The sequence below is a fragment of the Felis catus genome, chromosome B2 (assembly GCF_018350175.1).
Source record: "Felis catus isolate Fca126 chromosome B2, F.catus_Fca126_mat1.0, whole genome shotgun sequence".
Lineage (NCBI taxonomy): Eukaryota > Metazoa > Chordata > Mammalia > Carnivora > Felidae > Felis > Felis catus.
In genome coordinates, this window is record NC_058372.1 from 12,745,747 (window position 1) to 12,761,444 (window position 15,698).

The following is a 15,698-nucleotide window of genomic DNA, read 5'->3' on the forward strand; positions in this document are numbered from 1 at the left end:
TTTTTCCCAAGGCCTGGGTACTAACTATTCCCCTATAGGAGATGAGACTAGTTAACTGGCTAAAATGGACCTTGTGTGGTTAGGTCTGTTAGGTTGTTACCTGTCCGTGTGAGTTGGGAGGCAAATCCCTTATTTAGGAGTCAGTCTGGGTTTGAATCTTGGCTCTGTCTCTACCCGACTGGATGCCCTGAGCCAAGTGACCTCTCCTCTTCCTCTCTGCCTCAGTTTCCCCGTCAGGAAAAGGAACACACAGGGAGGAGCTGTCACAACATTACACATGTTGTATCCACTGGCTGGCACATCAGTGCCCCATAAGTGTTTCGTACATAATTAGGTAATAAACGCTATTGCACAGACTGCATACAAAGGCGGGTCTGCCCTAATTTATTTTATTTTTGTAAATATTTACTTATTTTTTGGGAGAGCGCAAGCTGGGGAGGGGCCGAGGGAGAGGGGACAGAGGATCCTAAGCGGGCTCTGCGCTGACAGGCTGACAGCAGAGAGCCCCATGTGGGGCTTGAACTCATGAACTGTGAGATCGTGACCTGAGCTGAAGTCAAGACGCTCAACCAACTGAGCCACCCAGGTGCCCCCCGCCTTAATTTTAAAGGCAAGGTCACTCTTCTATAACACGACACTAGTCTCACTTGACAATATCTCTAGTTTCTAAAACTACCAGGAGCATTTTCAAGGAAGAAACGGGCACAGACCTAAGCCATCTCCTTGAACACCAAGTCCAGACTCTGTCTTCTGACGGAAAAGAAAAGAAGTACCTCCCGGCAGCCATCAGGCTCAGAACCGAATAGTTCGGCCACAGTAAATGATCCGGAATGTCTCAGTTTTCTCCTCTTCTTTGTGTCTGAGCGAGTCCGGGCTGGGCTCCTGACCACCTGTCCAGGGTGAGCAGTAGAGTCATCCTACCTGTGACATCACTGCTGCCATCTCGAATGTCCCCACGGTGTCCATGTTGGCCACAATGATGGGGATCCCCGAGTAGGTCTGCTTCGAGTTCCGAAACGTGAAGGTACGCTCAAGATCCACCTAATTGGCAAAAAGGGAAACAAAACGATTTGCTCTTCAAGTGATCCGTGAACAACTTCTAGAGTTTGGCGCAAGGGCGAACAACAAAAAGCAAGTGCGTGTCCCTCGGTCCGTTGGTCTCTTAGGGGCTGAGCCACGTGCCCCCAAAACAGGAGATCTCCTGAGGAGTCAGAGTAACAGGTGGTCATCCAGGGACAAAGCCAACGCAGTACAAGGCACTGGTGGCCCGCCATCGATCCAAACCTCAGAATTGGAAGCTCTCTCCTTCAGCTTTGCTCCCAACCCACTGCCTGCCACCTTCCGCCCCCAGCCCCATCCATCCTGGCCCTAAACACCCACGCGCATGCTACACTTCCCCACTTCCAGGCACCGGAGGGACCATTCCCCTCCTGGGAAAATCCGCTCCACCCTTCCCTGCCAGGCATGACTTTCCCTTTAATTCTCACCCACCGAGAGAAGCAGACACTCCAAATTCACCCGCAGCGAGCTGCAAACCATGAATCCCTTAACCTGTCAACCTTCTCGGCTTGCTTTGTAATTCTGAGCATCCTTCAAAGAGCTGAGAGGAAGTACAGGGAGCCAGGTGTCTAAGCAAACACACACTTGTTCCTTTGACGCGCAAATGGTGGAGGGAGGGCCCTCCAATTCTCCTGTCACTCCAACTTCGGGGCGTCGTCGTGTCTAACCCAGCCCCAGAGGTCGGGGATCCAGGACAGGTAAGCCAGGATGGTGGGCGCAGCAAAAGTCTGCTAGGCACGCCCCAAGAGCTAACAGAGTCAGAACCCCTTCTTTGTCCCAGGCAGATCCGAGACCTGCGGGCTCACAGGTTTATTCTTCACCCTTTTCCCGCTCCCCCCCCTTACCACGGGAAGGTCACCCCCCGCCCCTGCAGGCTCCGATGCCCAGGTTGGTTTCTGGCCGGGTTCAGCCAATGGAGAAACTGAGTGGGAAAGTGCAGGACCGTGCGGAACGAGGGAGGAGGGCCTGTATGCAGTCAGCGCCGTTCTCCCAGAACGCCTCGCCTCTGCCTCGGCCTGCGTGGCCTCGGTTCCAGCTGTCAGGGAGTGATCTCAGGAACATCACCTCCTCCCCTTCCGAAGCCCCTTTTCACTGTTGCGAATCCCTAGGGTGCCTCCACATCTCACGTGGCATCTCAGCTGAGTTCGGATATCTTGCGTTATATTTCCTGTCATACCTACTCAGCACTGTCTGTCCCCTGGGCTGGACCGTGAGGGACCCAGGATCATCCTGAAAGCAGGTGCTTCCCCAGGAGAACTGGCAGGAGACACACAGGGGTGGATCTCTGGTCTCTGAAGTGATTTCAACCTACATTAATCCTGGATAGATCACCAATAATATATACATATATGAATATATCAGCCATTAATCATTGAATAGATCAGCAATAATCATTCCTTACCACTGTTGGTCTAGTTCCTTCACTTTTCATTTGAGGCAACTTTTTTTTAAGTTTACTCATTTACTGAGAGAGAGAGAGAGAGAGAGAGAGAGAACAAGTAGGGGAGGGGAAGAGAGAGGGGAGAGAGAATCCCAAGCAGGCTCTGCATTGTCAGCACAGAGTCCAGTGTGGGGCTCGAACTCACAAACCAGGAGATCATGACCTGCGCTGAAACCAAGAGTCTGACGCTTAACTGCTTAACCGACGGAGCCCCCAGGTGTCCGTCCCTAAGGCAACTTTCACTTTGCAATCAACATGTCAAAAAACACCATGGGACACGTCACTTGGCCTTTCGTGCTTGCTCTCTACACAGCTCCCAGAAGGCTTCCTGGGTGAATGGTGTCCTATGTCTGCACCGGCCTTAAACAGCAAAGCTGAGGGGAAATGAGACGCAGGAACTTCCTGACAGGTGAGGCAGCTTATGGCTTCCTCTACTTCCTTCATTATGACCCTTGGCTGGACTTCAGCGAAGCAAGTTAGATCTACATTCTGAGAGATAACCGAAGGGGTCTATTAATTGCAACCCTCTGTGCTAATGGCACTCCACCATTCTGGCTTGGCAGGCTTCAAATAATCTGAATTCCTTGGTCTCAAATCATTCATACTCCTCCCAAGACGCACGGGGAGGGCAGCCACACTCTGAACCCAGCTGAGCTCGCAATGGGCTTTTCCCGGCACCCCAAAACCTATCAGCAGTATGGAAAAAACAGAGCCCTCGCTGGAAAAAGATCAGCCTTGACGGGGAACTCCTGCCCTTATTTTTCGTCTTCCTATGGTAGATTCCATGCAATCCTTAATTCCAAGAATGAGAAATAAAATTGTCTTCCCCAAGTAAAAATAAACTATTGGGAGTACATATGGAGAGTACAAAATAAAAAGCCTCTGCAGAGCAAAGGAAACAATGGACAAAACTAAAAGGCGACCTAGGGAATGGAAGAAGAGATTTGTAAGTGACATATTCGATAAAGGGTTAGTATCCAAAATCCATAAAGAACTTATACAACCCGACACCCATACAATGAATAATCCAATTAAAAATGGGCAGAGCCCCCGAATAGACATTTTCCTAAAGAAGACATACGGATGGCCGAGAGACACAGGAAAAGATGCTCATCATCGCTCACTATCAGGGAAATACAAATCAGAACTACAATTGAGATATCGCCTCACACCTGTCAGAAAGGCTAAACTGAAAAAGACAAGAAACAACAGATGTTGGTGAGGATGTGGAGGAAAAGGAACCCTCCTGCACTGCTGGTGGGAATGTAAACGGGTGCAGCCACTCTGGAAAACAGTGAGGAGCTGCCTCAAAAAGCTAAAAATAGAACCACCAAAGATTCAGCAATTGCACTGTTGAGTATTTACCCAAAAAAATACAAAAACACTAATTCAAAGGGATACCCGCGCCCCAGTGTTTGCAACAGCGGTATTTACAACAGCCAAACTATGGAAACAGCCCGACTGCCCCTCAGCTGATGAATGGACAAAGAAGACGTGGTTTATATACACAAGGGAATATTATTCAGCCGTATAAAAGAACGAAATCTTGCCACGTGCAACAACATGGAGCTGAGTGAAATAAGACAGTAAGAGAAAGACAAATACCATATGATTTCACTCATATGAAGAATTTAAGAAACAAAACAAATGAACAAAGGAAAATGGGAGTGAGAGAGAGAGAGCGGCAAATCAAGAAACAGACTCTTAACTCTGGAGAACAAACTGATGGTTCCCAGAGGGGAGGTGGGAGGGGGGATGGGTTAAACAGGTGATGGGGATTAAGAGTGCACTTGCTATGATGAGCACCAGGTGATGTATGGGATTGTTGAATTACCATATTGTACATCTGAAACTAATATTATGAATTTTTAAAATTTTTTTGAATGTTTATTTTATTTTTGAGAGAGAAAACTGTCAGCACAGAGCCCGAGGCAGGGCTCGAACTCACGAACCGCGAGATCATGACCTGAGCTGAAGTCAGGTGCTCAACTGAGCTACCCAGGCACCCCTAAAAAATGTTTTAACTAATCTTCCCTGATCTTACCCACACAAACAAAAAGACACACCCCCCCCCCCAAATACACCTGTTGTTCACTAAAAGAAATAGATATTTTAAATATTCCAGCCTTCTGGGAACAAAACTTGGTATTTAATCTGCCACAGCTGGTCAATGTACCAACTACAGCACCTCCAAATTCCCACTGTGCTAAGCCTGATTTACAGGGAACACAAAGTAATGAACTATCCCTCCCCCAACTCAAAAATGCATGTTTCTCCTGCCCTTTAAACACACCTTCATCAAAGTCAGTCCCACAGCCCAACATTTGGGGGCCAAAAGCACAAATGGAGGGGCGCCTGGGTGGCTCCGTCGGTTAAGCATCCGACTTCAGCTCAGGTCAAGTTCTCGTGGTTCGTGAGTTCGAGCCCCGTGTCGGGCTCCGTGCTGACAACTCAGAGCCTGGGGCCTGCTTCGGATTCTGTGTCTCCCTCTCTCTCTCCCCCTCCCCTGCTCATGCTCTGTGTCTCTCACTCTCAAAAATGAATAAACGTTAAAAAAAATTAAAAAAAAAAAGGCATGAATGGAGACCCACCTACCACATTCCTAAATATCTCAACGTTATGATCGAGCTAACGGGCTTCTACATAAGCATAAGCCTTCTACATTGTGTCAAACCTTGACAAACATTAATGACCTGGAAAGTACCAGAACATCGTGTCATGGGGAGCGAGCCCCTGGCCTCCGGTCCACACCCTCTTCTCATCCCACCCAAATCTTGATGTGCACACACAGACCCCCCAGTCTGCACACGAAGCTCCATGCACACACACATCCATTCTCCCAAACAGCTGCCGCCTGGCCACTGCCTGAGGTTGGAGTTGAGCACACCTGCATCACGGCAGGTCCCTGGGAAAACACAGCCTGGGAAGGGGCCCTTCCTTGCAAGCCTTGGAATTAGCCTGCAGTCATCTGGGCAAGGAATCCAGGACTCTGAGTCCCTGGAACACGGCCTTCATGAAAAGGCATGGCCCTCTGGCCCTATCCAGTGAGGAGGGTATAAGGGAGCAGAGGTGGGGTGTGGGGCAGGGCCCCTTTTGCCTAGATCTATAGGTGGTACTGTTTAAGCAATGCTCTTATTAAATAAAGGATCCATTACCCGTCTCACCTATAAATGGTTAAGTCTACAGGGACAATCCCTCTTATCTTTTTTTTTTTTAACGTTTATTCATTTTTGAGAGACAGAGAGACAGAGTGCGAGCGGGGAAGGGGCAGAGAGAGAGAGAGAGAGACAGAGAGACAGAATCCGAAGCAGGCTCCAGGCCCTGAGCTGAAGCACAGAGCCTGACGCGGGGCTCGAACTCATGAACCACAGGAACCTGACCTGAGCTGAAGTCGGATGCTTAACCAACGGAGCCACCCAGGCACCCCCCCCTCTTATTTTTATAGTTCTAGAGAGTGGCTTCAAAAGTGTGGAATAAATTAATGTCTGACCAAGAAGTAAGAATGTTATTGTAGCTTGGCCCCCAGCCTTTCTCAGGGCAATGCTTGGTGAGCCCCAGCCCAGCTCTGTGCATGAGTTCTGTCCCTTGCAGGCTTCGCCACCAGCTGCCAGGATTTCGAGAAGCTCGGGCGGCTGTACCTTACCAGACAGCCGCGGGGTTCTCCAAATGGAAAAGACCCCAGCGGTTAGCCCAGCGTCTGTGTGCACACAAGAATCAGCACAGGAGGATTTCCAAAACACATATGCTCAAGCCGCTCCAAACTTACTGAGAACCTTTGTGCTGGAGACAGTATGTGTATTTTGGAGTGTCTCCTTAGGTGATTCTGAAGCATCCATTAAGAACAATTCTACTCACACCCTCTAATTTCATAGAGGCTGCTATGGTTTGAGCTGTGTCTCCCGAAAGGATAAAAGATCCGTAACAAGGTCTTCGCCGACATTCAAGGTAAGATGAGGTCAGCACAACAGGGCCCCCATCCCAACATGACTGGTGTTCTCAAAATGGGAAAATTTGGACACAGACACACACAGAGAGGGAGAACATCATGTAAAGATGAAGGCAAAGATAGGAACTATGCATCTATGAGCCAAGGAACACCCAAGATTGTGTGTAAACAACCAGAAAAATAGGAGAGAGAAATGTCACAGACTCTCCTTCACCGCACTCAGAAGGATCCAGCCCATGGACATTCTGATCTGCGGCTCCTCGCCTCCTGGAGCGGGAGACAATACATTTCTATTGTGTAAGCCACCTGGTTTTCTGGTACTTTGTTACAGCTGCCCTGTGAAACTAACATAGCGCCAAGGTACTGAAGACAAACTAGTGCACAGCCTGAGCTAAAATTCAGGTCAGCTTGCTCCCAGCCAAATATCCTCTCCACTGCCGTGCTCTGATCCCCTGCGGGCCAACGTGCAGTGGACCCCTGAGGGTTGACCAGACCTTTCTGGAGCCGATCTGCCTCTCCCTGGACCACTGGTGAAAAAAATCACTAGAGAGTTTTAAAAGAAGGCTGAATTCTTCTCATTGTGTCGTGTCTTCTCTGTCCTAGGACAAGTGGCCAATTCTCTACTGCAAATTTCCTCATGGCCTGACTTCCAAAGCTATGGCTGTGTTAGTAAATTTGTTTTTTGTTCTTTTTTGTTTTAAATCTTACCCTAGCTTAAGGGCTCAGGTGGGACATCAGAGCCAGAAATGGGTTCTCAGGAAGAACTGCTCAGGGAGTCAAGGAATGTCTGGATGTCCCCCGTGCATCAGATAAAGCCAAAGTTTGTGCTTACACATGACTTCCTTTGAATGGATTACCCAACCGTCCCCAAGGAGCCCTGTGGGACTTTATTCTCCTGTACCAGGGGCTTGTGAAGATGTGTGTAAATGCAAAGAGTGGACAGCTGAGAGACGACTGCCCGTCTGGCACAATCACAGAAGGCCACCTGGGCCACCTCCACCTGGACCCTTTGCCGCTGGGAGCTGACCTCAACTTCATTTTATGTTTACATTTGCGGAAATGCCCTTACCGGAATACTAGAACATCTAAGTGGGTGATCATTCTGCCTCTCTCTCCATTTTCTGCTCACTGGCTGATATCCAACACCAGGCCTGGCTCTTAGCAAAAAACCATCTCTGTGATAAATCTTGTCAAGAGTCGAAACTCCCTTCCCAGAGCCAGACTCTGCTCTTACAGGGTATGTTTTCTCTCCTGGCTCCACTCAGCTCTGCTCTCTGGTTAGGCTCAAAGACTGTCATTTACCACTTTCAAATTTGTTTTCAATTTGCATGCAGGGGGGCACACATTTTAGGCTTATGTCTGATGGCACAACGAAAAGTTTTTAACTCCCTGTAAGACATTTCAGGCATCCACAAGCAAACTGAGAAAACACTGAGGGGATTGGAAGCCTGCTTAGATCTAGGGCTAACTAGATCCCTCAACATCAACTAAAGCAGGCAGATTGTGGGACACAATCAGCCAGGCACCTACGCTATTAGGGGAACCAACTGGAAAGGCAAGCCAGTTAACTTAGGTTTCCATGCCCAGAGCTGGCAAACTCCCACAGAAATGGAACTGTGAAAACATTTCCCAAGGGCACAGAGTTCTCACTGCAATGTGGACACGTAGATTGCAAGGTGCCATTGGAAGCTGGGACATTAACAGTTTCAATTGGCTCAAAGCATGAAACCAAATGATGCACGACATCATACTATTCTCTGGAAAAGAGTAATTCATTCTATTACCTAAATTCTACATGTTCTACCTTCTCCAGATCCTTTCTGGCTCAGAAAATACGTACAATACATCCTTGTTTTAAACACCCATTTGGCTTAATAAGTTTCTCTCTCCTAAGTGGATTCTGAACAAATACTGAAAGAATGTTGAGGCCACCACTTTATCTGTCTGCCCAGAAGCCCCACCTCCTGTCTTGTTCTGGCCTTAGGCAGTGGCTACCTATCACCCAAACCATTTGTTTTTCTTTCAAAAGTCGGCCACTCTTTTAGCACCTTTAAGGACACGAGGAAGGACAGGAAGAGGGTGGTCCCATCTAGGGTGATAAGGGCTAGCCATTCCCGGCCTCCTGCAGTCCTGTCCAGACCCACCCTCTCCGGGTCTCTGGGTCCGGCTGCCAACCCTCCTGCTTGAGGTGTCTTGTTCTGGTCACCGGCTAAAACAGGACATGTCTTTAATCCAAACAAGCCCTCGGCTGGCAACCCCAGGCGCTGCGGCTGGGCCCGGGCACAGGCACAGGCGGGCAGCAGAGTTCTTGCAAGAGGATTTATTTATGGTCTCGTGGAGCGGAGCCTTTGGAAGAGTGTGCTGGCTTGGCCTCCTCCTGTTTACTCCTGCGGACCCCACCTCCACACGGAGTCACTTCCTCACCTCCTTCTCCAGCTCTCAGAAGCCAGGCAAAGCCCCGGTCACTAGCACACCCTCCTCGGGGGGGACTCCTTCCGTGCAACTAGTTTATCCTTCAGGCTGTGACCTTCCTCAGCCCCAGCCGGGGCAGCACCTTCCCTCTCACTCGGAGCCATAGCCAGTCTTCGATCTCATGGACACAGAACCAGCCAAACTGCCCAGGGGGTCCAATCTGCCTCTCACCCTCGCACCTGTGCTGGGGTGTTTTCTGCCTCCCTACAGCTGTCCAGTAAGTAGAGTGGCGCCAGGCACGCGTCCCCAGCCTCACTCCCAGCAAGGTCACTGAAACGTGGAAAGTAAACCCTGAACTTTTGCCGCTCTGGAATCTGCCTGTTTTTCAGGCGTTTTTTTAAAAAATTCCATTGCCGGAGCTGATACTAACGCGGCAGTCGGTTCTCCGCACTAAGAGACAATGCCAAAATCACAAAGCTCTTCGTCGCTGTCGTCCTCTCCTTTACACTTGGGCTCCACTCTTGTCATTTCTGCCCTACGTGCACCCCTCCAGCCACCCTCCCATTCTTTCTAAATCGGCTGGCCACTTGATCTTTGTTCCTCTGTGGTCTAGCCTACCGTGTACTTCCCCCAGCCCACTCAGCCGGACGTATTTAGAATTTTACGCCGGAGCTGGGTCCCTTAAAGACACCTCAAGTCCTGGCGGGGAACCAGCCGGCTTTCCCCTCTCTCGGCAGATGGGGAGGGCCAAGGGGGTCAGCCTCCCATCCACCAAGAGACACACGGAAAAGCCGGCTGGGTTAAGCACATCCCTCTTCCTCCCACCGTCCTCCTCCACCCCAGCTACGCGGAAAACAAATCCCACCCTCACTGCGGCTTTCGAAGGGGCCCACCTCGGCTCGGCTCCTGAGGCTGCTTCGCTTGGGTCGGAGCAGGACATCCTTAAAGTCCAGCTTCAGATCTGCATCTATGCGGGGCATGGTGCAGATCCGCGCGCTGAGGCAAACCCGGCTAGAGCTGGCAGCTCCTTCCTGCAGCTCGGGCGCCGGGCGGCGGGGGGGGGGGGGGCGGCCCGGGCGGGGGGAGGGGGGCGGGGCGGGGCGCGGTGGCGGGGCGGGAGGTGGGGCATGGACCGTGGGCGGGGCGAAAGGAGGGGCGGGGCGATGGGGGAGGGGGCGGGGCTTCCCGCGTGCGGCCGCTAGCCGACCAAGGGGCGCGCACCTTGCGCCCTTAAGGCCCCGCGAAGCGGCAGTCGCGCTCCACCCACCCGCGCGCTCCCTGGGCCCGCCCCGCTCCCGCTCTGGGCAAGGGTGGGGGGGGGAGGGATGGCGGGGTAGGGACAGACCCGTGGCTCACAAGTTGGCCAGCGTGACATTTTTAACAAACCTTCCTCGCTCCCGCTTACAGACTTGTTGGTTGCGGTGACCGAACTGGCTGGGGTCGGTCGGGGAGGCCGGGGGAATGCGCATCGTCACGTGGGTCACCGAGGTCTCCCCCTCCCTCCACCCCCATAGGGAGGAGACTTGGCCTGTGACTGCCTCCCTTGAGGGAAAAGGCCGCGCCTGGGAGGTTTTGCTTCTTTCTCTAATTTCAAGCCCTGTGTGCCCATCAAGTGCTGAGTCAGACCTCTGGCATGCCAAAAGAATAAATCCTGGGGAAGTTGGATAGAATTAAGGAGAAGATTGTGGGCAGGTAAATCTATTTGGCGACCCCGGGGATGAGGCCATTTTTAGTATCCCCTTTGGATGTCAGGGGTATGTTTGTTAGAATAAAAGCGGTGAAGTGTCTAGTCAGTGCAGATCCTGGACTTTGAGGGACCTGACTCCCCTCTGAGGGTTGCCTGTCATGTCAGTTTATTTTTAACTCACTTGTTGACTTGACTGCCGGGAGCCTTTATTATACATTAAGGATGTGCTTAAATGCTAGGCCTGCACCTTCTGAGTCATTCGGAACAACCCACTGAAGAGGGAACCGCTTTGCAGATAAGGCAAATGAGGATCACATTAAGGAAATGACTTGCCCATGGTGGCCTTAAAGTTAAATATAAATTGCTCGGTCGTTAGAACTTACTGCAACCTTAACTAAGGCTGCTTTTGCCCTGAGGCTTTGCTCTGTGGGGGTTCAAAAGCTGACTCCCACTGTTTGCTAGCTGGGTGAACTTCCGGGGAGTCGCTTTACTTTTTTAAACCTCAGTTTTTTAATAGGTTAAAAGAGAAAGAAGAAAAAGGCTTAATGTCATCTCCCAGGCTTTTGTGAGACTAAAGGGGTGTGTGTATGTGTATTTGCACGCACAGGCGTACACACACACACACACACACACACACACACACACAATTTATGTACCCTGAATTATTGAATCGCCTGAAGCTAATATAACACTGTTAACTAACTGGAATCAAAATAAAAACTTAAAAAAAATAAAGTGTGCTTACACAGGCAAAAAGAAATGTATGTCCCCTAGTTGCTCAGTAAACGATAACTAATAAGGGTCGCATGTTACATTATGTGCCTTCTACTTTCTGGCCTCTAAGTACGTTGCTAAAGGCAGGAATCGTCTTTCACTCTCTTGCAGATGACCGCAGCCTCTGGCTGTTCTCAGTGAACTCATATTCGGTATGGCTCACCGGAAAGATACATCACAGCCTTCATTTAGCACAAATGTCTGCAAATTACAAAGGCCTTCGCCCATCCCACTTGCTCTCACTCTCCTTGCTCTCACTGTCCTCGCCCCATGGGAGGTTCTTAAAGTTTCAGGGAAGGAAATGAAAGTTATCAGGGAGAGAATGAAAGTTACCATAATTAGTTGGGTCAGTGAAATTTTTATGGCCCTTTTCAAACCGCTGAGAGCCAGGCAGATGTGCTACTTATTCCAAAATAGTAAAGAGGAACCTAATCTAAGAACCTAATCTGGGGGCTCCTGGGTGACTCAGTCAGTTAAGCATTCGACTCTCAGGTCATGATCTCACAGTCTGTGAGTTCAAGCCCTGAGTCGGGCTCTGTGCTGTGTCAGCATGGAGCCTGCTTGGAATTCTCTCCCCTTGACTCTGCCCCTCCCCCACTCATTCTCTCTCTCTCTCTCTCTCTCTCTCTCTCTCTCTCTCTCATTCTCTCTCTCTGTCTCTCAAAATAAATAAATAAGCTTAAAAATAATAAAATAATAAAAAGAGCCTAATCTGATTATGAGTTTCTAATCAAAAACCAAAGTAAGGGGGGGGGGGGATGCCTGACTGGCTCAGTCGGAAGAGCATGTGACTCTTAATCTCAGGATTGTGAGTTCAAGCCCCACGTGGTATGTAGAGATTACTTAAAAATAAAATCTTTAAAAAAAAGTATAACAAATGAAAGTACTTAAAGTTGTAAATGGACTGAGTAATAGATATTCAAAGACTTTTAAAGGTGATTGTTACCATTTGGTAGATGTAGAATAAGATTTTTAAGTAGACTATATAAACTCAACAAAGAAACAAGTTTTTAAATTTGCACTTTGGCTACATTCAATGGTTTTGTTTGTTTGTTTGTTTGTTTGTTTGTTTTAAGTCAAAATACCTGAATGGCTATTTCTGAGATCTGCCCACAGGGATGCAAATAACTCACATATAACACCGGTTGTTCCCCAGGCCAGACATTGTACCAAGTGTTCTATGTGTGTTATTTTTTAGTTCTTCCACTCGATGACACTAAGAGATGGTCGCTATCACTATCTCCTCTTTACAGGTGAGGGTGCTGAGGCTACAAAAGCGCAGATTGTAAAGTTAGCTGGGGTAAATCAGCACTCAAACCCAAAGCTGACTCTTCCCTGCCATGCTTCCCCCAGGCTACATTGTCACAACGTGTCACAGAGTGTCCCCACTACCCCCAGAGGTTCTTCACCTTGGGTCTAAAATCCCAAGAGGTCTCTAAGTTCAAGGGATCTGAGAACTTGAGTGGGAAAAAAGTTATGTCTGTATTGTCACTAACTTCTCATTGAAATTTAGCATTGCCTACAATTGTGAATGTGGGCAACGGACAATAATTTACTAACACCACCTATGACTCTCTCGTCATGTCACAGGTATTTTCATCCCTCTTTATAATCATTGAGACCCCTCCTCTCTACTTCAAAAGTATGGTAGCTATTAAATATGCCATCAGATCTTGTCATTTAATACATTACTAAAGGAGTATGTAAAATACTATTAGAAGTAAGCTCATCCACCCAACCAGAGGAAGGATGCCGAGACTCAGAGCACAGCGAAGCCAGGCTTTAATCAACATTCTTGCAAGAGCAGGTGTCTGATGGACAGGCACACTGGGGGCAGTTACAGCAGACAGTGTATCTCCTAGCAGGCAAGTCCCTCCCCTGGTTCCTCATTGGCTGAATACTATAGAGGTAAGTCCCTCCCCTGGTTCCTCATTGGCTGAGTACTACAGTGGTTACAGCCTTACCCAGATGTCGCTTATGCCCATATAAGGCAAAAGATAGTCTGATTGAAACAAAGGTACATTCCCTGAGGTGACACAGAGACTTTCAGTCCCTCCTCCGTTTGTTCTTTGGAGCATGCTGGTTGCAAAGCCCCTGAAAATAAGCCTGCGTGCAAAACGGAGAGGGGAAGAAGAATCAGGAAGCGAAGTGTCTAAGGGTTTGGGACCCCATTGTTGGGCGGGGGTTCCAATAGGTTTTAAACCTACTGTTAACTAGACAGCACAGCTTTTATTTGGTATTTCTGAAAATGAATCATCTTCATTACTTCTCACAAATACTACAGCCCAGTTTGTTTGTATTTAATACCTGTATTGCAATATAATTAGTTTCCTTGGCAATCTTGTGTGTTTTACGTGATGCACTTAAAAATATTACTCTCAGGGGGTGCCTCGGTGGCTCAGTTGGTTAAGTGTCCTACTCTGGATTTCGGCTCAGCTCATGATCTCACAGTTAGTGGGTTCAAGTCTCATGTCAGGGTAGATGACAGTAAGGAGCCTGCATGGGATTCTCTTTCTCCCTTTCTCTTTGCCCCTCCCACGTGCTTGCTTTCTCTCTCACACACAATAAAAAATATATATATTATTCTCAGGTTTGCAATTTTAGTTAGCTTTTTAAGAAATTTTCTGTTTCTTTTTTTTTTTTTGAAAAATTTTGTACTAAGAGACAAAATTGTCTCTTATTCGATTGTTTTTGCACGATTAAAGAAAAGAATCCGAGAAGTCCTCCAAAGGTATCTCTTGTCACAAGAAAAAGGCTAAGAGCCCCTCCCCACTCCCCGCCCAGATTCTAGGTTTCCCAAGGTCAAACATCTTACTTGTATTGCATAGCTGAGATCTGGCATAAAGTGTGTGATCCTCTGGAGAGTGAATCAGTGACTGCACGTTTGCAGGAAAAAGAAAAATGAAGTAGAACCCAGAGGTGGAGAAATGGTAACTGCTTGGAGAAACACTAGTTCAATTTGAATCTGAACTCAGAATTAAGATAACTGCTCAGGACCACAGGAGGTCCAGACAAGCCAGGCGCTGAGGGGGGGCCTCTCTCAGGATCACACAAGGAACGATGCATCCTTAAATTTTCCTTTTCCGGCCCCAAAACTGCGTCTTCCCAAGAGTGGGATCTGTGTCTCTATTGCTTGTTTATTATTTTTATAAAGGCCTTATTGAGATAGAGTTCACACACCAGACAATTCACTTTTCTAAAGTGCACACGTCAGTCCTTTTTAGTCTATTCAGAGCTGTGCTTCCATCACCGCGATACGTTTCAGAACTTTCGCATCACCCCAAAAAGAAATGCAACACCCACTCGTGGCCACTGCCCATTTACGCACTTTGCCCCCACCCCCATAATTTCAGGCAGCCACCCATTAACTTTCTGTCTCTCTGGATTTTCCTATTCTGAACATTTCATATGAATGGCATATATACTATATGGCCTTTGTCATTGGCTTCTTTCATTTAGCATATTTTCCAAGGTCGCCTACATGGTAGCACACACCCTATTCCATTCCTTTCTGTGGCCAAAGAATATCCTACCAGTCCTCTTACGTTTTGAACCCCGGATGCCTCGTTTGCTTCACCCTAGCCCCAGACATGTAACGCCAGTCATGAAGTACTGATAAAAGGTTCTCCTGATTTCCCAGGAAAGAGATTTCTGGAGGAGGATGACATACCTCCATGACAGTATCGGAAGTTTCTGGAGCTGAGATTCTGGGGGACTGCGCACCTTATGAAGAGCTTTGCAGATTGGTATCGAACACTGATCCACACTCCACAGGGACCAGGCATGGGGTCCCATCCAACCTTGCGTTCCAGATACCATCTATGTGCTGGGCTTCTCAGGGGGGCTTTGATTAAGGGCTAAGCAGACATAGAGCAGGGCTGAATATAAATTCTGAAGGTCTTAGGGTATAAAAGCAAAACCACAGCTTCTGTCTTCTTCCCTCTATTTCTTGACCCTTCAACACACTACAGGCTTCCCCCCTACACACACACACACACACACACACACACACACACACACACACACACTTGAAGCACATGGCTATCTAAACCTTGTGAATTGTCAATAACATTAATATAATGTAATTCATAGCAGAGGCCGCAGCTGACAGCCCACGGAAGGTACGCTTGGTTTGGCCAACGAACAGAGAACTTTTTAACGTTTTCAAAAAATGTTTATTTATTTATTTTGAGAGCATGAATGTGGGAGGGACAGAGAGGGAGGGAGAGAGAGAATCCCAAGCAGGCTCCACACGGTCAATGCAAAGCCCGACACCGGGCTCAGACTCACGAACTGTGAGATCATGACCTGAGTCAAAACTAAGAGTCGGACGCCTAACCAACTGAGCCACCCAGGCACCCCAACATTTTTGAACTAGC

At 48.5% G+C, this 15,698-nt stretch overlaps 1 protein-coding gene across 1 annotated transcript in view; it reads right to left on the bottom strand.

The window, feature by feature from the left end:
* The window catches only part of GMPR (guanosine monophosphate reductase), a 43,946-nt gene extending 34,026 nt beyond the window's left edge, over positions 1–9,920 (bottom strand). Inside the window, exons 1-2 of the mRNA XM_003985789.5 lie at positions 9,752–9,920; positions 922–1,041 (exon numbers count right to left, since the gene is read on the bottom strand). Coding sequence (XP_003985838.2) covers positions 922–1,041; positions 9,752–9,838 — 207 coding nt within the window. The 5' untranslated portion in view covers positions 9,839–9,920. The remainder of the gene's footprint in view (positions 1–921; positions 1,042–9,751) is intronic.
* Between the last annotated feature and the right edge of the window lie 5,778 nt (positions 9,921–15,698).